The sequence below is a fragment of the Protopterus annectens genome, chromosome 5.part0 (genome assembly GCF_019279795.1).
Source record: "Protopterus annectens isolate FY-2018-M chromosome 5.part0, PAN1.0, whole genome shotgun sequence".
In the NCBI taxonomy this organism is placed as follows: Eukaryota; Metazoa; Chordata; order Ceratodontiformes; family Protopteridae; genus Protopterus; species Protopterus annectens.
This window is the reverse complement of record NC_056735.1, coordinates 1,652,532,018-1,652,555,309: the sequence shown is the minus strand read 5'-3', so window position 1 is coordinate 1,652,555,309 and position 23,292 is coordinate 1,652,532,018. Positions and strand designations below refer to the sequence as shown.

Here is a 23,292-nt window from a genome sequence, read left to right as displayed (position 1 = left end):
AAAGTTCTTCTAGTGGCCCTTACATCCACCAGGAGGGTATCTGAGATCCAAGCCCTCATGGTTACCTGTCCTTACCTTATTTTCCACAAGGACAGTCGCCCTAAGAACCAACCCTTCCTTCATGCCGAAGGTGGTTAATGAACTTTCACTTAAACCAGACCATCAATCTACCCATTGTTTTTACCCTCAACCGCAAAATTCCTCAGAAAGGACTCTCCATTCCTTGGATTTCCACAGACAACTGGGGTACTACTTAGACAAAACTGAACTAGTCAGAAAATCAACTTTTCATCTCCTTCCATCCCGGAGCTCTAGGGAAGGCAGTCACCAAGCAAACCATTTCCTCATGGATTTCAAATTCATTACCCTATGCTACTCTTTCCATGGAAAATCTCTACACGGACAAGTCAAACATAGCTCTACCAGGGCAGCTGCTTCCTCAGCTGTCTTTTTCAAAGGAATTGACTAGGCTTCCATCTTGGAAGCTGCCACTTAGACTTCTGTCCACACCTTTACCAGACATTGCAAACTGGACCTAGTCTCTAGAGCAAGGGCAGGGTTTGCAGAGTCTATCCTCCAAGGGCTCATTGACCAAAGAACCCAATTCTCCACCCAAAACCATGCCTAAAAGCTCTGGTGCTCTACCATACTGTTATGAATACCGCAGCATGTGAATAGAAGGTCATAGAATAGTTGTGTAAGAACTTACCATAACCTTAGATGTCCTCTTCCATGTTGCAGTATTCAATCCCCCCACCTGCCCCTGTACCTTTAACATTTTACTTGCCATTCCGACTTGAGGGGGACATTACTTTGATACCCCCCCAATGTCTCCACTACACACATACCACCTACTTCCCTGACTCTAGCCTGCATGCAATTCCAAGGGTCCCCTTGGGACTCTTCTACCCACAGGAGTACTACTGTATGTGGCAGTTCATTCCAAGGAGGGTGCATGCAGACGTCACCTTTATACCCTACGTCAGTTTATGGCTCTGACAAGGGATGTCACACGTACCCCCCAGAAACAGACTTTAGTATATTGGCCGGAAGGTGGTGCTGCTGGCAGCAACTCCCTCCTGTTATGAATACTACAACATGGAAGAGAAGGACATCTAAGGTTATGGTAAGGTTTTACTTAACTATTCTTTTGCCATTGGTAGCTGTGCCTGTTAGCCTTTGCTGCATTTGATCTTCTCCACTCCTACTGTATCTATGTTGTCATGTTGCAGACAGTGGCACTGCATTTAGTTGGTCTGCAGTGCTTTTTTGCCAAATGTTACTGTCTTGACTGTGAATGCAGCACCGTTCTTCTATTGACTGGATTATACACCAGGGTTCAAACTTCTGAACTCTAATTTAGCGCAGTCCTCTGGCTCCTTTAACCTGGCGGTTTATTGGTCTGGATTTGTCCCAACCGTAGGACGGTTCAAGGTATAGTTCTTGATGCTAGATACAGTTGATAGTGCTACTGCATTTAGCTGAGTAATGAGATCTCTCTGTTTGACAGATTAGAGTACCCTCCTATCACATTTGCTGGGACTTTCTTTAGCCAGCCTTGAGTTTTGGTGTTCCCTTTAAATCGGTTTATGTACTGCTGCCTTTCTTTGTTAGTAAAAAAAATCTCCTGCCTTTGTTTTTGATTTGGAGGAAGGTACTGTCACTTGTGGCTTATGTGCAACCTGGTTAGGTGTGGGGGGTGACTGAACTTGCGTAATTAACTTGTTGCATCCTTCTGTGCATTTTTATGACCATATTCTCCATAAGTGTGAGAATCTGAAAACAAAGAAGGTGTCATTCTGAATGGAGGAACCAAACTTACAGCATGGACTCAAGAGTCCACCCCATTAGATGAGCTGAAAATATTAAATGTTTATTTGCCTCCGATATCACATGATTCGCTGTCTTATGTAAACATTCTTTTAAAGCATGAATTGCATAAAGCATGAAAGGGAGGCGAGTTGAATTGTGTGAAAAACCCTAAATGTTGATGTCTACTAAACTGTGATAAAATGAAAAAAAAATCAATAGTAAGTAGTTCTGCTATTTTGATGTAGATTTTCTTGTTGCCAATGTATATTTCTTCTAGCATGCTTGTCAGAAAGACTTTAAGGTACTTTTGTTGTTTTAGATCAGATTCAGCAGTTTCTTCGGATCCTGTTAAAGCTTCCCATGATGCTAAGCAAGGTAGCAGTAATGAAGACAGTAAATTAACTTCACAGACGACAGATAAAGCTTTCCAGAACTCCTCTGACTGCACGGTTAGCATGGCTTTGTGTATATGTGATTAACTGATTCATTACATTTGAATGTCAGTCATTGTGATGGTTTATATCTGAACATTGGATTTAAGTCTGTGTAGAACATTTGTATTATTGAATACCATGGATAACTTTTTTGTTCATATTTTCAAAACAGGGCACTGCTGAAATCCGTACAACCAAAAGGAACTGTATAAATGGAGATCCAGGTAATGTTGAATGAAGAATGAGACTTTATAGTTTTTTTTCACAACTGAATTGCTTGTCCTACTTTTGCAGTGCATTCAGAAGTCAGTTGCACTTGTGTAGTTATCTGTCACACAGTGAAAATATTGACTGAGAACAAGGAAAGCAGACTGCGTAAAGGTGATGGCATTCAGGGGTAAGTTCCTTGGATGCAGACTGTTATGTATATGAAGGACAGAGCTAACTTTGAGGGGCCCTCTGCTGTGGGTAAGTCCGTTTCCTTTCTGTGACGCATCTTGTTGGAGTTTCTTTAGATGTTCTTCGTGTTTCACTGTTGCAGTCATCACCTATGGGTTGTCCCTGCTGTGGTAGCCCTCGGTCGGCCCGAATACCAGCGTCAATGTTTTTGTGCACCGGCTGCAGTCGCCTGTAGTCTGACATCAGGTCAGTGCTATAAAGCAAGGCAGCTGACGTCATTACATCAGTCTTGCTTGTCATGGAGCCTGTTGCAGAAGCAGTTCACACGAGTGCCGGTCGGTCACTACCAGAAGTTAAATTTCAGCAGAAAAAGTCTAAAACTTAGTACTCCATTGGGGACCCTTTTTTCTTGCTCTAACCGATGTCCAAAAAAGTTAATTGTCTTGCCTGTGGAAAGCAGATCCCACACCGAGATTTTCATTCTTACTGCATCACTTGTTTATTCACAAACCACGACGCCCCTCATTGCCAGTTCTGTGCCCTCTTTAATGCAAGAACCATTCACCGTAGAGCTCTTTTTGTAGACAATTATTTTCGTGTTCCATCTTCAAATTCCAATATGGCGTCCGTCAGCCAACAATCTGTCAATTTCGAAAAATTTTTAAATAAAGATAGAGACGGGCCACACAAGATTAAGCCTTCCAATGACGCTACCGCCAAGCAAGTCATCAGTTCTCTAGAATTCAGTGAAGCTCTTTCGCAGCCCCTGATGCCTGACTCGCTTTCTACGCAGGCCAATGCCGAGACCCTTTCGGAGTCTGGTATGCCACAGAAATCCACTTTATCTTCTGAGCCTTTGGCTGTCTCTGCCTTGGTTGGGTCTGGAGCTGCGACACAGGTACTAGCTTCCGAGGAGGCCTTTCACACTACCGATTCTAGACAAAAACTGACATCTTCACTTCCGACTACCGCTTCTCAGAGACCAATGGATTCTCTCAGGCCTAGAAGCCAGGCCACTCCTATGAAATCTGCTTCTAGCCACCATCGTGCTACTGCTCCCCTACCTGAAACTCAAATGCTTAAAATGGAGGATCTTATCTCCTTTATCTGAGGTACTCAGGCCCCCCACTCCAAAAAAAGAAAAGGCATCCTTCTCCAGAAATTGTGACAGACCAAGAGTATGAAGAATCTGATTATTCTGCTTTTGAAGAGGAATGACATCCCTTAACTGTTTGAGGATTCAGACGCAGAGGAGTCCATCCCTTCTGCCTCCCCTCCAGAGGACCTCTCCTTTGGGGAAACCCTTCACTCCCTCAGGGAACATTTTCATTGGGAATCTTAAGACTTCCCACAGTCAAAGAAACGACTTGGAGAGTTTCTGGACCTGCCCCAGCACAGACCCTGGCCATCCCACCTATTTTGGAAGTGGTGGATGATGTTTTCCATGAATCCAATTTAGCCTCGATGCCCTGCTAAACCTGACTGGTACTACAGAGGAATCCTGCTGCAGACCCTAAGGTCATTACACAGGGACCCAAAGGAGCTAAGACTAGTTCTGCCAAGAATCCTCTTCCTTCTGACAAAGACTCCAGAGCTCTGGACAGATGGGGTAAGGAAGTATACACCTCCATGCACTCAGTTGTCAGTTCCATATGTTTAAAATATCAACAACATACTTTGGCACAATTAAAACAGAAGATTGCTACCTCTCCTGACAGTGCCAACTCAAAAGAGCTGCCAGAATTACTACACTCTGCTTGTCAAGTGGCCAAACACTCGTTAGTGTGGATATGACACCCTAGAAGCCTCTAGCAGGGCAGCAGTGACTGGATCTGTTATTAGAAGACATGCATGGCTGAAGGAACAACCTTTCCCTGATCATGTCAAATTTAAACTTATTGATGCACCCCTAGATAAGGAACGCCTGTTTGGGAAAAAGCAGCGGAGGTGATTAAAAAGATGGAAGACAAAGCAAAATCTATGCAAACAGTAAAAGATTTCTTTCAAATTCAAACTCCCAGATTCAGCAAGAACTTTCCCTCTAAGCGCTAGGCCTTCCCTACATCTTGCAGACAGGGCCAAGGTAAGCCCTGCAGGGACAGGCCATCCAGGCCCCTATCCCAAGGCCAGCAAAGAAGCAAACAATGGACCACTTCCGTCTCTCAGGCAGGGAGTTCTAAGCCAAGCTTCTATGGCAAGCACTCACAATGACTCTCCCTCCCCCCTCTGCCCTCCTTTCACTCATCAAAAACTAGGAGGAAGGCTCACCCTCTTCAAGAACAGTTGGGTCTCTATAACCAAGTAACAATGGGTCTTTAAAATCATTTCTCAGGGATACAGATTCTCCTTCAGCAAACTCCCTATTCCAAGAGGGTACCCAGACCTTCCCCCAACACAGTGGGCAGAGGCATTGAAACAGGTCCAAACTCTAATATCCCAGGGGGCAGTAGAACCTGTCCCTCCAGATCAAACAGAAAAGGTTTTTACTCCAGACTATTCCTTGTTCCCAGAAAAGTGGGCACTTCACACTCCGTCCAGGATCTATCCAAACTAAACACCTCCTTGGTGGTCCCCAGATTCCGAATTCTAACCTTGCAGCAGCTCCTGCTTATGTTCATACAAAATACCTGGCTTATGACACTAGGCCTAAAAGATGCCTACCTTCACATCCCCATCAGGGAATTGTGCAGAACATTCCTGCGCTTCAGAGCAGGCTGTCAACATTTTCAGTTGTCTGCACTGCCCTTTGGCTTATCTACTGCTCCCAGAGTATTCACCAAATGCTTGACCCTTGCTATAGCATTCTGCAGACAGAGAAATGTACAGATTTACCCTTACCTGGAAGACTGCCTTATTTAGGCAGAGTGCAAAGAAAAGTTGCTCCAGGACCTTCTCTTTGTAAAATCACTCCAAACTTCCCTAGGGTTCACCATCAACGAGAAAAAAATCAAAGCAACACCCCACCAGAAAAATTGTTTTTCTGGGAGCTGTGCTAGACACAGAAACCCAAATGGCCTTCCTATCCCCAGAAAAGCAGAGATTCCTGCCTCTCTGCTTTACCCAGCTGGCTTCCAGAAGTCACCTCACTGCGAGGAAGTTCCTGCAAGCCCTGGGATACATGGCATCTTGCATCCTTCTCATCCCTGTCGCCAGTCTTCACATGAGGAAACTTCAGTGGTACTTAAAGAACCTTTGTTGTCCGCACTCAGTCCCTAGAGACCACTCTCCTGCTGATCCTTTGTATAAGGGCCGGATTTCTCTGGTGACCAAAGGACTGTACCATGAACAAGGGTCTTCCCTTCATCCTCTACCCTTCCGGCCATACCATCACCACAGATGCCTCAGACATTGCTTGGGGCGCTCACCTTGCAGGCAGGTGTACCCAAGGCCTTTGGAATGCCCAGCAACTTCATTCGCACATCAACCAGAAAGAAAAGATGGCAGTGCAAAAGGCTCTGACTTCCTTCCAACCCCATCTCAGGCCAGGGGTCCTCCTTATAAAAACAGAAATCACCACAGTAATGTGGTACATCAACAAGCAGGGGGCACCCAATCTTACCCCCTGTGCAAGTTATCCATGAGTCTCTGGCTTACAGCCACCTCCATGGGGCTACACTTAATTGCCCAGTACTTACAAAGGATCAACAACACACTGGCAGACCACCTAAGCAGAAACTTACTGGACCTCCACGAATGGCAGTTCCACAGAGAAATCTTTCTGGAAATCACCCAGGAGTGGGAGACCCAAAAACGTGGACTTTTTTGCCTTGCATCTCAACAACCAGCTGCACAAGTTCTGTACTAGGGAGTATCACCTCCTAGCATGGAAGGTGGATACCTTGACCTTCCCCTGGAGCTCCCTCTTTCTGTACGCATACCCGGCTCTGCCCCTTATTCCCAAGGTTCTGATCAAAGTAAGAGAGGAGAGACCCAAGGCCATCCTCATTGCTCCAGATTGGCCCAGACAGCATTGGTACACCTTATTATGCAGTCTGACCTTACAGCCCCCAAAGCTGCTTCCCCTGTAGTCAGACATGTTCTTCGTGTTTCACTATTTCAGTCATTACATTTGGGTAATCCTGCAGGCAGGTTGCCCTCAGTCGGCCTGAATTCCAAAATCTTGGGTCCTGCGTCGGCTGTCGTCGCCCCTTCCCTGATGTCAGGTCGTCAGGGGTATAAAAGAAGCAGCCGATGCCATTTTCTTCAGTCTTTCTTGCCGCGTGTTGCCTGAAGCAGAAGCAGTTCGCAATTGCCGGTTGGCCGACTCCTGAGATTTTCGAGTTCGAATTTCAGATCCGAAGTCTTCTATAAAGCTAGCTTCCCCATTGGGGAAACTTTTTTTTTTTTCTTGCTCCGGAACCGATGTCAGAAAAAGTTAATAATTGTATTTCTTGTGCGAAGCAAATACCTCATAATGACTTTCATTCTTACTGTATTCCTTGCCTAGGCCCTGATCATAATTTTCTGGGTTGTTGGTTTTGTGCTAGATTTAACCAACGCACTAAGCGTCTGTATGATTTTGCTTTAAACTACTTTGGATGCAGATTTAATTATCCAGAAATGTCGTCTGAAAGCCATCTGACTACTGGAGTTCACAAAAAGCGCAAAGAAAAAGAAAGACAGCCGAGGCCCAAAACCGATGACTAAGCTTCTCCTAAGCCAGTCGCCGGTTTGCTGGTTCTCAGTGAGGTGATTTCGCAGCCCCTGACGACCGCTACCGACTCCCATGTGGAGTCGGCCATGCCACTGGAAACTCAAGGTATTGGAGCCTCGGACGCTGATCCTTTAGATGGGTCTGGAGCCGCTGAGCAGGCACTGGCTTCTGAGGGTGTATTCAGACCCAAACATCTATACATTAAACCGACTTCAAAGGCAAAGAAGCAACCTCAAGAGCCACGTGTACAGGCCTCCATGCCCAAAAAACAGATGCTCAAAATGGCCAAAGACTTGATTACCTTGATCAAGGGTTCCCATCCCCCTCCTGATAAGAGGCCTAGGCAAGAGACTGACTATGAATCTTCAGATCAGGTTTCCATTTCTTCTGATTCCTCTTCTGATCAGGAATATACTTTTCCCCCCATGAGGATTCTGATGCTGAAGAATCCATACCTTCAGCTTCTCCTCCTGAGGACTATTCTTTTGGAGAAACCTTGCATACCACGAGGGAGCATTTTCACTGGGAGAGCCAAGATTTTTCAGATTCTAAAAAGAGGCTCAAGGATTTCCTAACCTACCTCAGCACAAGCCACTAGCCATCCCTCCTGTGTTGGACATTGTAGATGTGTTTTTGGTGTCTAGCCTTACCCCTGACTCCTTACCTCCAGCTCCTGTTAAGCCTGACAGATATTACAGGGTTCCTGACTCTCATAAATTCCTTATTAAAAACCCTGCTGCAGACCCAGAAACTATTTCTCAGGGTCCTAAGGGAGTTAAGGCTTCCGCTGCAAAAACCCTACCCCTTCTGACAGGACAGGGATTCTAGGGCACTGGATAGATGGGGAAAAAAGGTTTACACATCTGCTACCTTGGCTATAAGGGCCTTAAACTGTCAGGTTCATATGCTCAAATATCAGCAACATGTCATGGCATTGCTTAAACAGAAAATGTTGTTAAACTCTGAATGTGCAGAAAACAAGGAAATGCAGGATATTTTGCATGCAGCTGAACAAGTTGGAAAGCATACTTTGCAATGTGGTTTTTGATTCTTTAGAGGCCTCCTGCAGGGCCGCAGTTACAGGTTCTGTAATTAGAAGGCATGCTTGGTTAAAGGGACGAAATCTGCCTGATCATGTTAAAGTTAAATTATTAGAAGCACCTTTACAGCATGATTCTTTGTTTGGTGTTAAAGCAGAAGAGGTGTTAAAGAAAATGGAGGACAAGAGTAAATCTATGCAAACGGTCAAAGATTTCTTACAAGTACAGCCACCTAGGTTGAGTAGACACTGGCCAACAAAGAATTGGTCCTTTCCTCTGTCAGACAGACCTCAAAGGGGGGCAGACCCAGACACCCTAGAGGCAGATCCCAGGCGCAAGGTTCATACAGATCAAAGCAGTGGGGTGCTTCTACCTCCAAAAGTGGAGAAGACAGATCACAGACTTACAGGAAACAGTCCCAATGACTTCCCCCTGCCTGCACCAAGCACTTATTTCCTGGCAGCACCTTTAGGAGGAAAATTAGCACTTTTTTCTCAAAATTGCCACATTATAACCCATGACAAGTGGGTTCTAAATATCATGTCACAAGGCTACAAGTTCTATTGCCATACCCTGCCAAAGGCAAACAGCTGGCCAGATCTGCCAAAAAATCAATGGGCAGAGGCACAAAAACAAGTCTCATCCCTCATGGACTTGAGGGCCATTCAACAAGTGCCAGAGCAAGAGCGGGGACAAGGATTTTACTCAAGGCTGTTCTTGGTACCCAGAAAGGACAAGGCCTGGAGGCCATCACTGGACCTATCGATTCTGAATACATTCCTGGATATACCAAATTCAAAATGTTGGCTTTGCAGCAGCTACTGCCCATGCTGGGCAAGAACGCTTGGCTTGTAACTTTAGACCTAAAAGAGGCATACCTGCATGTCCCAATCAGACAAATATGCAGAAGATACCTCAGATTCAAGGCTGGCTCAGTGCCTTACCAATTCTCTGCACTGCCCTTTGGCTTATCTGCTGCACCCAGTGTCTTTGCAAAGTGCCTGGCACCAGTAATTGCATTCTGCAGACAAAGAGGAATACAAATATATCCTTACTTGGACGACTGTCTAATTCAAGCAGAGAACAAGGACATCCTCCTACAGCATCTGGCATTTTTGAAAAAACTTCTAACATGCCTAGGGTACACAGTCAACAAAAGGAAATCAAAACTAGTACCCTCTTAAGAGATAATATTCCTGGGTGTAAGCTTAAATACAACTGCCCAGGTGGCTCATCTCACGCCAGACAAACAAAGGCAACAACTGACTATCTACTTCAAAATGTTAGCAGCAAAGGCCCAGTTATCTGCAAGAAAAATTCTGCAGGCTTTGGGCTTCATGGCATCCTGCATCCTACTAATTCCATATGCAAGACTGCATATGAGAAAACTTCAATGGTACCTAAAAAGTGTTTGGACTCAACATTGCCACAGCCTGGAAACTATAATTACTCTTATTCCCTGCCTGCAACAGGATTTTCGATGGTGGGCAAAGGATTGTCACCAAAACAAGGGACAGCCATTCACATTACCTCCAGCCAGGCAAACACTAACAAAGGATGGGTCAGATTATGCCTGGGGGGGGGCACATGGCAGGAAGATGCATTCAGGGAACATGGACCTCAAACCAAATGCATCTACATATCAATCAAAAAGAGATGCTAGCTGTTCAAAATGCCCTGACAGCATTCAAGGACCTACTTCAACCAGGACAACTACCGATAAAGACAGACAACACCACAGTCATGTGGTATATAAACAAGCAGGGGGGCACACATTCTTACCCCCTTTGCAGACTAGTCCTAACTTTGTGGGACACAGCATTGACTTATCAAGTACATCTGCAGGCACAATTCCTGCCAGGAAGGAAAAGTACTCTGGCAGACAAACTAAGCAGAAACCTCATGGATCCCCACGAGTGGCAGCTAGTTCCACAAGTCTTCAGCATGATGATAAGGAAATGGGGATGCCCGGACATAGATCTATTTGCCTCCCCTCATAACTACCAACTAAAGAGATTCTGCACAAAGATTTATCACAGACAAGCATGGAAAGTGGACGCCCTATCCTTCAGCTGGAAAAACCTATCCATATATGCCTTTCCCCCTCTGCCTCTCCTCCCCAAGGTACTCCTAAAGGTCAGACAGGAGAAGCCAAAGATGATACTGATTGCACCAGACTGGCCCTACCGGCACTGGTACCCAATTTTAAGGAGCTTGTCTCAATGCCCAGCTTGGACCCTACCTCAGGTACCGCATCTACTGTCCCCAGCAAAACAATCTAATCCTGCACAGCCAGCTCAGGACTTTAAACCTGGCAGCATGGCGGATAATGTAGTCATACAAAACACACCTCTCAGCAAAGCTGTGATGGATGTCATTTTGGAAGCCAGAAGGCCTAGTACTAGAAAATCTTATGCTGGAAAATGGAAGAGATTCTGTGCTTGGAACCAGGCACAAGGAACAGATACAGATGTGCCAAATATTCCTCAGATGTTACAATACTTAACTGAGATGCTGGACAAAGGCCTTTCTTTCTTATCTATTAAAATTCATGCCTCTGCCATTTCGACTCATTACAATGCAGAGCCACCAGTCTTTTCTCATCCTTTATTAAAACAGTACCTCAGAGGAGCCAAAAATTTAAGGCCTCCGAAGAGATCACCAGTGCCTGCATGGGACCTCAACTATGTCTTGGAAAAACTCACCCTGCCTCCTTTTGAGCCAGCTGCTACTGCTGATATAAAGTTTTTATCTTGGAAAACAGCTCTGCTCCTAGCAATAGCTTCTGCAAGACGAGTTTCAGAGCTACAGGCACTCATGGCTGTGGAACCTTTTATCATTTTTTATCTGCCAGGGTCTCCCTGAGGACAAACCCAACATTTATGGTTAAAGTGGTGTCCAGTGTGGCTCTTAACCAAACCATTCATCTGCCAACCTTTTATCCAAATCTACAAAACAAGGGGGAAAGAATTCTGCATTCTTTGGACATACACAGACAGCTTAGATTCTACTTGGACAGAACCAAAGTTTTCAGAAAGAGCAATTACTAGTGGCATATGCTGCAGGATCACAAGGAAAGGCTATCTCAAAGCAGACCATTTCAAAGTGGATAGGCCACTGCATTCATTTCTGCTACTTATACCATGGCAAGCCAGTGCCTAAGGGCATTAGGCCCCATTCCACCAGAGCTGCAGCCACTTCACCAGCCTTTCTCTGGGAAGTACCAACCAAGGACATTTTAGAGGCAGCTACTTAGAGTTCAGTGCACACCTTTAGAAAGCACCATCATCTGCCACTCTACTCCAAATCCAGGGCAGGCTTTGCCACTGCAGATGTTCATCGTGTTACACTGCTGCAGTCATTACACTTGGGTTATCCTGCCGTCAGGCGGTTCCACAGTCGGCCTGAGTTACAAAGTCTTGGTCCGGCGTCGGTTGCCGTCTCCTCCTCCCTGACATCAGTGCGACAGGGGTATATAAAATGCAGCCGACGCCATTTTCTTCAGTCTTTCTTGCCGTGCGGTGCCCGAAGCAGAAGCAGTTCGCAAGTGCCGGTCAGCCGACTCCTGAGATTTTCATTCCAAATCCAGAACCGAAGTCTTCTACAAAGCTAAGTACCCCATTGGGGAAACTTTTTCTTGCCTCAGACCGATGTCAGTAAAAGTTAACTGTATTTCTTGTGGGAAGCAAATACCTCATAAGGATTTCCACTCCTATTGTATTCCATGCTTATGCCCAGACCACGACGTCACTGGTTGTCGGTTTTGTGCTAGGTTTAACAAGCGCACTATTAAACGTCTGTTTGATTTTGCCCAACATTATTTTGGCAGAAAATTCAATTACACCATGCCGTCGGAACTTCCGACGACCGGAATACATAAAAAGCGCAAAGACAAGGGCAGGCATCTGAAGCCCAAAATTGACGACGAGGCCTCTTCTAGGCCAGTCGCCGGTTCTCCGGTTTTCAGTGAGGCGCATACGCAGCCCCTGATGACCGCTTCCACAGAACCACAGACCGCCTCAGACTCCCATGTGGAGCTGGCTGGGCCTTCGGACGCTCTAGGTTTTCAGCCTACCAAAACTAACCCTTCAGAGGGAACCGAAGTAGCTGAGCAATGCACAGCCTCAGAGGGTGTTTTCAGACCTACCCAGTTAACCATTAAACCCCTCTGCTAAGTCTAAGGCCCCCTTAAAAACAAAGAAACAGATACAGTCTTCTCCAGGACAGGCTTCCATGCCTAAGAAACAAATGATCAAAATGGTCGATGACCTAATCACCCTGATCAGGGGGTCCCATCCCCCTCCTGATAAAAGGCCCAGACAGGATGCAGACTATGAATCTTCCGACCAGATGTCCATTTCTTCAGATTCATCATCAGACCTAGGATATTCTTTACCCCCTTATGAGGATTCTGATGCTGAGGAATCAATTCCATCAGCCTCTCCGCCTGAGGACTATTCCTTTGGGGAGACCTCACATACCATGAGGGAGCATTTCCATTGGGAAGGCCAGGATTACTCAGAATCCAAGAAAAGGCTTAGAGACTTCCTTTTATTGCCTCAACACAGACCCCTTGCCATTCCGTCAGTGTTAGATATTGTGGATGATGTGTACACTGAATCCAACTTAAACCCTGACTCCTTACCTCCAGCCCCAGTTAAACCTGATAGATATTAGAGTCTCTGACTCTCACAAATTTCTGTATAAAAGCCCTGTTGCTGACCCTGAAACTATTTCTCAGGGACCCAAAGGGATTAAGGCCTCATCAGCAAAAAACCCAGTTCCCTCTGACAGAGATTCCAGAGCATTAGACAGATGGGGAAAGAAAAGTGTATACGTCTGTAACTTTAGCAATGAGAGCCTTAAATTGCCAGTTTCACATGCTAAAATATCAGCAATTTTTGATGTCTCAGTTGAAGCAAAAGATGCTTCCAGATTCAGATCCAAATAATTTTAAAGAAATGCAGGATTTATTGCATGCAGCTGAACAAGTGGGAAAACATACTTTGCAGTGTGGGTTTGATTCCTTAGAGGCCTCCTGTAGAGCAGCAGTTACAGGCTCTGTCATTAGAAGGCATGCTTGGTTAAAAGAACATACGTTACCAGATCATGTTAAGGCAAAATTATTGGATGCACCTTTGCAGCGGAATGTGTTGTTTGGAGTTAAGATGGAGGATAAGGCAAAATCAATGCAAACGGTGAAGGATTTCTTGCAGGTTCAGCCTCCTCGTTTTAGCAGAAATTGGCCAATAAAAAATTGGTCCTTTCCAGTCTCAGATAGACCTCAAAGGGGCAGATACAGACGTCCAAGAGGTAAAGGTCAAGCATAAGGTCCTTACAGGCCTCTACAATGGGGTACACCAGGCCAGAAAGAAGGGGAAGACAGGCCACAACCTTATAAAAAGCAGCCTCAATGACTTCCCACTACAGCTGCCAAACAGCTCTCTCTTGGCAGCCCCCTTAGGAGGAAAACTGGCACTTTTCTGTCACAATTGGCATTGCATCACCGAAGACAAATGGGTTGTCAGCATTGTATCTCAAGGTTACAGGTTCCACTTTCACACTCTGCCAAGGTTAAAAGGAATGCCAAATCTGCCACCAAATCACTGGGCAGAGGCTCAAAAACAAATTACAGCACTCATGGACATGAGAGGTATTCAAAAGGTACCACCACAGGAGCAAGGACAAGGATTTTACTAAATACTTTTTCTGGTTCCCAGAAAGGACAAAGCCTGGAGACCCATTCTGGATCTTTCTTCTCTAAACACTTAACCTGGACGTTCCAAAATTCAAAATGTTGACACTGCAGTAGCTTCAGACAAAACTGCAGAAAATACCTCCCGATTTCTAGCTGGTTCAATGCACTATCAATTCTCTGCACTGCCCTTTGGCTTATCTACTGCGCCCAGGGTCTTCGCAAAGTGCCTGGCACCAGTAATTGCATTTTTCAGGCAAAAAGGAATTCAAATTTATCCATACCTGGACGACTGCCTGATCGAAGCAGAGAGCAAGGGCATTCTTCTAAAGCATCTGGCGTTTGTAAAAAAGTTAAGTTGCCTGGGGTACATAGTAAACGAAAAGAAATCAAAATTAGTGCCCTTACAACAGATAATATTCCTGGGTGCCAGCTTGAACACGACAACCCAGATGGCTTATCTCACGCTAGACGAGCAAGGACAACTGACTCAATGCTTTCAGTTGATGGCAACAAACACCCAACTCCCTGCAAGAAAAATTCTGCAGGCCTTGGGTTACATGGCATCTTGCATACTACTAATTCCATATGGCAGACTGCATATGAGGAAACTACAGTGGTACCTAGAGTGTATGGTCTCAACACTGTCAAAGTTTGGAAACGGTTATACCACTTATTCCTTGCCTTCAACAGGAGTTTCGATGGTGCGCTCAAGCTTGTCACCTCAACAAGGGACAGCCTTTTACTTAACCCACAGCCAGGCAAACACTGACAACAGATGCATCGGATTACGCCTGGGGAGCACACATGGCAGGAAAATGTATTCAGGGCGAGTGGCCCACAGAGCAAAGGCATCTTCACATCAATCAAAAAGAGATGCTAGCTGTACAAAATGCACTTGTAGCTTTCAAGGACCTGCTGCATCCAGGACAACTACTACTAAAGACAGACAACACCACAGTTATGTGGTACATAAGCAAGCAAGGGGGCACACACTCCTACCCCCACTGCAGACGAGCCATGACCTTGTGGAACACAGCTGTAGACTACCAAGTTCATCTGCAAGCACAATTCCTGCCAGGAGAGAAAAAAACACGGACAGATGACCTAAGCAGAAACATCGTGGATCCCCACGATTGGGAATTGAATCTAAAAATATTCAGAATGATAACACAAAAATGGTGGAGCCCGGACATAGATCTGCTTGCATCCCCAATGAACTGCCAGCTACAGAAATCCTGCACAAGGAGTTACCATCCACAAGCAGGGAAAGTGGATGCCCTCTCATTCAGCTGGAAAAACCTGCAAATATACGCTTTCCCTCCTTTGTCTCCTTCCAGCAGTACTCATAAAAGCCAGGCAAGAAGAGCCAAAGATGATCCTGATTGCACCAGACTGGCCACGCCAGCACTGGTACCCAATCTTAAAGAACTTAGCACAAGAACCCCCCTGGATTTTGCCTCAAATCCCACATTTGCTGAAACAGCACAGCAGTCAGATACTTCACAGCCAGCTAAAGACCTTAAACCTAGCTGCATGGAAAATTCCTTAGTCAAGCAAGCAGTGCCTCTCTCCAAAGCTGTTATGGATGTCATTCTGGAGGCCAGAAGGCCTAGCACCAGGAAAGCCTACTCTGATAAATGGAAGAGATTCTGTGCCTGGAACCAGGTGCACAGCCTTGACCCTCTTGTCCCAAACATTCCTCAGATACTTCAATATTTAACTGAGATGCTAGACAAGGGCCTCTCCTTCTCATCCATCAAGATCCACGCCTCATCCATTTCTGCTCATTACAACACGGATCCACCAATGTTTTCTAATCCTTTGCTCAAACAGTACCTCAGAGGGGCTAAAAACATAAGACCGCCCCATAGAGCACCTACCCCAACTTGGGACCTCAACTTTGTTTTGGTAAAATTAACTTTACCTCCATGTTCATCGTGCATACAGCTGCAGTCATAACAGATGGGTTCTCCTGCCCTCAGGCGGGTCCTCGGTCGGCCGAATTCCAAAGTCTAGGTCCGGCGTCTGTTGTCGTCGCTTCTTCCCTGACGTCAGTGCGACAGGGGTATAAAAGAACCAGCTGACGCCATTTTCTTCAGTCTTTCTTGCTGCGCGGTGCCAGAAGCAGTTCGCAAGTGCCTGTCGGCCAGCTCCTGAAATTACAAAAATTTTGCAACCGAAGTCTTCTTGAAAGTTAAGTACCCCGTTTGGGAAACTTTTCTTGCCTCAGACCGATGTCAAAGTTAATAATTGTATTTCATGTGGGAAGCAAATACCGCATAAGGATTTCCATTCCCTCTGTATTCCTTGTTTAGGCCCAGACGACGACGTCGCGGTCTGTCGTTTTTGTGCTACATTCAACAAACGCACCATTAAGCGTTGGGCGGAGTTCGTCCAGCATTATTTTGGCAAAAAATTGAACTATATTATGTCGTCTGATACTCCGACTCCAGTTTTGTCTAAAAAGCGCAAAGATAAGGACCGACACATGAGGTCCACAGCCTCTACCGACACCATGCCAAAGCCGACTACAGGTGGTCCGGTTCTCAGCGAGGCGCCTACGCAGCCCCTGACTACCTACGGCACTTCATTGGCGGTGTCTTCTGTGCCCGAGGTCGCAGGCTCCTCGGCCCACACCCCGACTACAGATACCGAAGCCACTCTTGGTGGTGAATCTCAAAATGTGGACAGGTCTGCCTCCTCTCAAGGTGTCTTCAGATCTTCTTCCACTTTTTCTATCAAGGCTTTCACTAAGTCTAAAGCAGCCATGCATTCTAAGAGACAAGCTACACAGGGCCCATCTCCAGGCCCCATGCCTAAAAAACAGATGCTTAAAATGGCTGAGGATTTAATTACTCTTATCAGGGGTTCTCAACCCCCCTCGGACAAAAGGCCCAGAGTGGAGGAAGAATCCCCCCCCACTGATCAGGGCTCCATTATATCAGAGCACTCTGATGAACAGGAACATTCTTACTCCCCTTTTGAAGATTCTGATGCAGAGGAGTCCATTCCCTCTGCATCCCCCCAGAGGATTACTCATTTAGGGAAACCTTACATACCTTAAGGGAACACTTCCACTGGGAAGGCCAAGAGTATTCAGATTCCAAGAAAAGGCTTAGGGAATTTCTCTTCCTACCTCAGCACAGGCCTCTGGCTATACCTCCTGTCTTGGACATACTAGATGATGTGTACTCGGAGGCCTGCCTTAACCCGGATTCTTTACCTCCAGCCCCAGTCAAGCCTGACAGGTACTACCGGGTTCCTGACTCACACCAATTTCTATACAAAAGCCATGCTGCTGACCCAGAAACTATCTCACAGGGCCCCAAGGGAATTAAAGCCTCCACTGCTAAAAATCCATTACCTTCTGAGAGAGATTCCAGATCCTTGAAAGGTGGGGAAAAAAGGTATTTACCTCGGGCACCTTAACCATGAGGGCATTAAACTGCCAGTTCTATATGCTAAAGTACCAACAGTTTCTGTTATCACAATTGAGAAGTAAAATGTCACAACCTGAACAACCAGACTTGAAGGAGTTGCAGGATTTGATGCATAATGCAAAACAAGTGGGTAAACATTCCTTACAATGTGGTTTTGATGCTCTAGAGGCCTCATGTAGAGCTGCTGTTACAGGATCAGTCATACGTAGACATGCCTGGCTCAAGGAACAAACCTTACCAGATCATGTCAAAGCTAAATTACTAGATTCCCCTCTACAAAAGGATGTATTAGTTGGTGCTAATGCTGAGGAGGTATTAAGGAAAATGGAGGAAAAGGCTAAATCAATGCAAACAGTGAAAGATTTTCTACAGGTACAACCCCCACGTTTCAGTAGAAATTGGCCTTCCAAAATTGGTCCTTTCCAGCCACGGACAGACCCCAAAGAGGTAGATACAGGCGCCTGAGGGGCAGAGGGCAATCCCAAGGATCGTTTAGAGGCAGACAATGGCAAGCACCTACACAAAGAGGTGGTGAGGATAGTTCGCAGCCATTCAGAAAGCAAGCCCAATGACTTTCCCCTTTGCATGCCAAGCAAGGCTCAAATGGCAGCACCCTTAGGTGGAAAACTGGCATTATTTTCAAAAAATTGGCATATTGTCTCAAAAGACAAGTGGATCCTGGACATTATAAACAGAGGCTACAGATTCCATTTTCACACCCTTCCAAAAATGAGAGGCATGCCAAACCTGCCACACAATCAAAGGGCAGAGGCACAAAGACAAATTTCAGATCTCATAGACATGAAAGCTATTCAAGAGGTACCTACTCACGAACAAGGTCAAGGTTTTTATTCCAGACTATTCCTGGCACCAAGGAAGGGAAACAGTTGGAGACCTATTTTGGACCTATCCATCCTAAACACATTCTTACTCGTACCAAAATTCAAGATGCTCACTTTACAGCAGCTTCTTCCCATGCTGGGCAAGGAGTCTTGGCTGGTAACACTGGACCTCAAGGAGGCATACCTGCATGTCCCAATCAGACAAAATTGCAGAAGATACCTCAGATTTCTTGCAGGTTCAACCCATTATCAATTCTCTGCATTGCCCTTTGGCTTATCTACTGTGCTCAGAGTATTCACGAAATGCCTGGCATCAGTAATTGCCTACTGCAGACTTCAAAGGATACAAATATACCCCTATTTGGACGATTGCCTGATCCAATCGGACAGCAAGAACATACTTCTGAAACATCTGGCTTATGTAATAATGTTGTTGAATTCTCTGGGATACACAGTCAACAAAAAGAAATCAAGGCTAATACCCTCTTGGAAAATAATTTTCCTGGGTGCCAACTTGGACACAAACACCCAGATGGCCTACCTCACGCCAGAGAAGCAGGGGCAACTTACTCAATACTTCAGAACACTAGCAAATTTCACCAGGCTGACTGCAAGGAAAATCCTGCAGGCTCTGGGATTCATGGCATCTTGCATCTTACTAATCCCATGTGCAAAGCTGCATATGAAGAAACTTCAATGGTACCTGAAAAACCTATGGTCTCAACGCAGCCAGTTTGGAAACAATAATACCACTAATTCCATGTCTTCAAAAGGAATTTCTATGGTGGGCTCAAGCATGCCAAACAAACACAGGTCTCCCATTCAGCAAGCCTCAAGCAAATCAAGTCATCACAACAGATGCCTCGGACTACGCCTGGAGAGGCACACATGACAGATCGGTGCATTCAGGGCAAATGGTCCCAAAAAGAAAAGCACCTTCACATCAATCAAAAGGAAATGCTAGCAGTAATAAATGCTATTATAGCTTTCAAAGACCTTCTGCAGCCAGGTCAACTATATTTAAGGACGAACAACACCACAGTAATGTGGTACATAAACAAACAGGGAGGAACCCATTCATACCCCCTATGCAGGCTGGCCATGTCACTTTGGAACATGGCTCTGGACTTACAAATCGAACGTCAAGCACAGTACTTGCCAGGCAAGGAAAACACGCTGGCAGACAACCTAAACAGTAATTTGACAGATCCACACGAATGAAAGTTGCATCCTCAAGTTTTTACAGAGATAATTCAAGTATGGGGAAGGCCAGACATAGATCTATTTGCCTCCCAAAAAATCACCAATTGACAAAATTCTGCTCAAGGATTTTTCATCCAAAGGCCTGGAGAGTGGACGCTCTCTCTTTCAGTTGGACATCAATGACAGTTTATGCCTTCCCACCTCTTCCTCTGCTGCCCAAAGTTCTATTAAAAACCATAGCAGACAGACCAAAGATGATTCTCATTGCTCCAGACTGGCCAAGACAACACTGGTACCCACTCCTGAGGAGCCTGACGCATTCCCCACCATGGACCCTGCCTCTAATGCCTCCTCTTCTGACTCAGCACAGCTTCAAAACTCTTCACAGTCAGCTAAAAACACTCAATCTAGCCGCATGGAAGATTCCTTAGCATCACAAAAGACCCTACTCTCCAAGGAGGTGCAGGATGTCATTTTGGAGGCCAGAAGGCCGTCAACTAGAAAAGCTTACTCCACAAAATGGAAACGGATTTTTGTGTCTGGAATGAGAAAAAGGGCCAGGATCCTGGAAAACTGAATTTACCTCAAATATTACAGTATCTAGCTGGGCTGCTAAGCAGTGGACTTTCATTCTCCTCCATCAAAATCCATGCCTCAGCCATTTCTGCAGAATACAACACTGATCCACCTTTATTCTCTCACCCCCTCTTAAGACAGTTCCTCAGAGGGGCTAAGAATCTAAAACCCCCAAGGAAACAACCAATACCTGCTTGGGATCTCAATTTCATTCTAGAAAAGCTGACCTTGCCTCCTTTTGAGCTAGCTGCCTCAGCAGATTTGCAATATTTGTCCTGGAAAACAGCTTTCCTTCTGGCTATTACCTCAGCTCGTAGGGTATCGGAACTACAAGCTCTCATGGCTGTGCAGCCTTTTATCATCTTCCACCAGGACAGAGTTTCCTTACGAACTAACCCGTCCTTTATGCCAAAAGTGGTATCCAGGGTAGCTTTGAATCAGGCTATACACTTACCTACCTTTTATCCTAATCCTCAAAACAAAGGGGAGAGATTACTACATTCCTTGGACATCACAGACAACTGCGTTATTATTTGGACAGAACAAAGCCTTTCAGAAAATCAGAACAGCTCTTTGTGTCCTATGCTATAGGAGCTCAAGGGAAGCCAATTTCCAAACAGACAATCTCAAAATGGATATCCCACTGCGTACGCTTTTGTTATTCTTTTCATGGCAAAAAAGTACCTACAGGCATCAGATCTCACTCCACAAGGGCCACGGCTACCTCTGCAGCTTTTCTCAGAGGAGTTCCTACCAAAGATATTTTGGAAGCAGCCACTTGGAGTTCTGTGCATACCTTCTCCAAGCACTACCACCTTCCATTATACTCCACATCTAGAGCAGGCTTTGCCACTGCAGTCTTGCAGGGTATTCTGGCTCCTCCTAGTTCCACCTAGTGCCTACCACCCCTTTCTTAGCTTTGGGATTCTATCCATTTGTTATGACTGCAGCTGTATGCATGATGAACATAGTACAGTTTTGTACCTACCATAAATGTAGATGTTCGAGTGCTAATACAGCTGCAGTCCAGGTTTCCCTCCCTCCTTCCCCTCTTGGGACAGGCCTATTGGCTAACACCTCCTCATACAACCTGATTGGGGTATTCATTCATGATGTATTTGCTTGCATTACTGTATTTTTTTTATATGGCATTGCTTTATTACACAAATTTATGTATTGCCTTCCTTCTGGGGGCACCTGACATCTGGGGCAAGAAAAACTGAAGAAAATGGTGTCGGCTGGTTCTTTTATACCCCTGTCGCACTGACTCCAGGGAAGAAGCGACGACAACCGACGCCGGACCTAGACTTTGTAATTCGGCTGACCGAGGACCCGCCTGACGGCAGGAAAACCCATCTGTTATGACTGCAGCTGTATTAGCACTCGAACATCTACATTTATGGTAGGTACAAAACTGTACTTTTTGAGCCAGCTAACACAGCAGAATTAAAATACGTCTCTTGTAAAACTGCTCTGCTACTGGCAATAACATCAGCACGAAGAGTTTCAGAATTACAGGCACTAATGGCAGTAGAACCTTTCCTCATTTTCCACCAGGACAGGGTGTCTTTAAGAACTAACCCTATGTTTATGCCAAAGGTGGTATCAAGTGTGGCTCTAAACCAAACTATTCACTTGCCAACTTTCTATCCAAAACCACAGAACAAAGGGGAGAGACTACTACATTCTTTGGACATTCACAGGCAGTTACGCTTCTACTTGGACAAAACCAAAGCTTTCAGAAAATCGGAGCAATTATTGTTAGCATATGCTGCAGGGGCACAGGGAAAAGCCATTTCAAAATGGACTATCTCAAAATGGATAGGACATTGTATACGTTTCTGCTATACTCGCCATGGGAAACCTGTATTTAGCAGCATTAGATCTCACTCCACCAGGGCAACAGCCACTTCAACTGCCTACCTCAGAGGAGTACCTACCAAGGATATTTTGGAAGCGGCAACATGGAGTTCTGTACATACCTTCACCAAACATTACCATTTGCCTTTATACTCCAAATCCATAGCTGGCTTCGCGACTGCTGTGCTGCAGGGCCTTATAACCACCCCTAATGCCTTATAGAACCAGCCTCCCTACCTCAGCTTTGGGATTCCACCCAAGTGTAATGACTGCAGCAGTGTAACACGATGAACCTAGTACAGTTTTGTACCTACCATAAATGTAGATGTTAGAGTGTAAACACTGCTGCAGTCCAGGTTACCCTCCCTCCTTCCCCTCTTACTTGCTGGTACGTACTTATGCCTTCTACCCTTTACTACCTATGGGGAGTATTTGCTGGTAATTGAAAGTTGTTGTTTGCTTTTCTTATGTATGTTTTATTAGCAATTTTAATTGCCTACCTATTTTTGGGCACCTGCCATCTGGGGCAAGAAAAACTGACGAAAATGGCGTTGGCTGCATCTTGTATACCCCTGTCGCACTGACATCAGGGAGGAGGCGACAGCAACCAATGACGGACCAAGACTTTGGAACTCAGGCCGACTGGGGACCTGCCTGGCGGCAGGATAACCCAAGTGTAATGACTGCAGCAGTGTTTACACTCGAACATCTACATTTATGGTAGGTACAAAACTGTACTTTCTGCAGGGTCTCATAGCAGCTCCTAATGCTGTTTAGCTCCAGCCACCTTACCATAGCTTTGGGAATCTACCCAAATGTAATGACTGCAACAGTGAAACACTAAGAACATAGTACAGTTGTGTACACTTACCATAAATGTAGATGTTAGAGTGTATTCACTGTTGCCGTCCAGGTTACCCACCCGCCACCCCCCTTTTCTTCTGATGGAACCTATCTTTCCTTCTCTGATTTATACAACCTATGTGGTGTATTTTCTTGTGGATGACGGTAAAGGTTATATTGCTGCATGTTATTTTATATATAGATATAAATTTTGACTACCCTTTTTGGGGACACCTGACATCTGAGGCAAGAAAAACTAAAGAAAATGGTGTCGGCTGCTTCTTTTATACCCCTGACGACCTGACGTCAGGGAAGGGGCGACGACAGCCGGCGCTGGACCCAAGACTTTGGAATTCAAGCCGACTGAGGGCAACCTGCCTGCAGGATTACCCAAATGTAATGACTGCAACAGTGAATACACTCGAACATCTACATTTATGGTAAGTGTACACAACTGTACTTTCTTGACCCAGGAGAGGGAGAAGGTACTA

At 45.5% G+C, this 23,292-nt stretch overlaps 1 protein-coding gene across 1 annotated transcript in view; it reads left to right on the top strand.

The window, feature by feature from the left end:
• Window positions 1-1,893: 1,893 nt before the first annotated feature.
• TTC3 (tetratricopeptide repeat domain 3) overlaps window positions 1,894-23,292 on the top strand; it is a gene marked incomplete in the record, with an annotated part of 2,769,029 nt that continues 2,747,630 nt past the window's right edge. Inside the window, 3 exon segments of the mRNA XM_044072025.1 lie at window positions 1,894-1,910; window positions 2,132-2,261; window positions 2,419-2,470. Coding sequence (XP_043927960.1) covers window positions 1,894-1,910; window positions 2,132-2,261; window positions 2,419-2,470 — 199 coding nt within the window.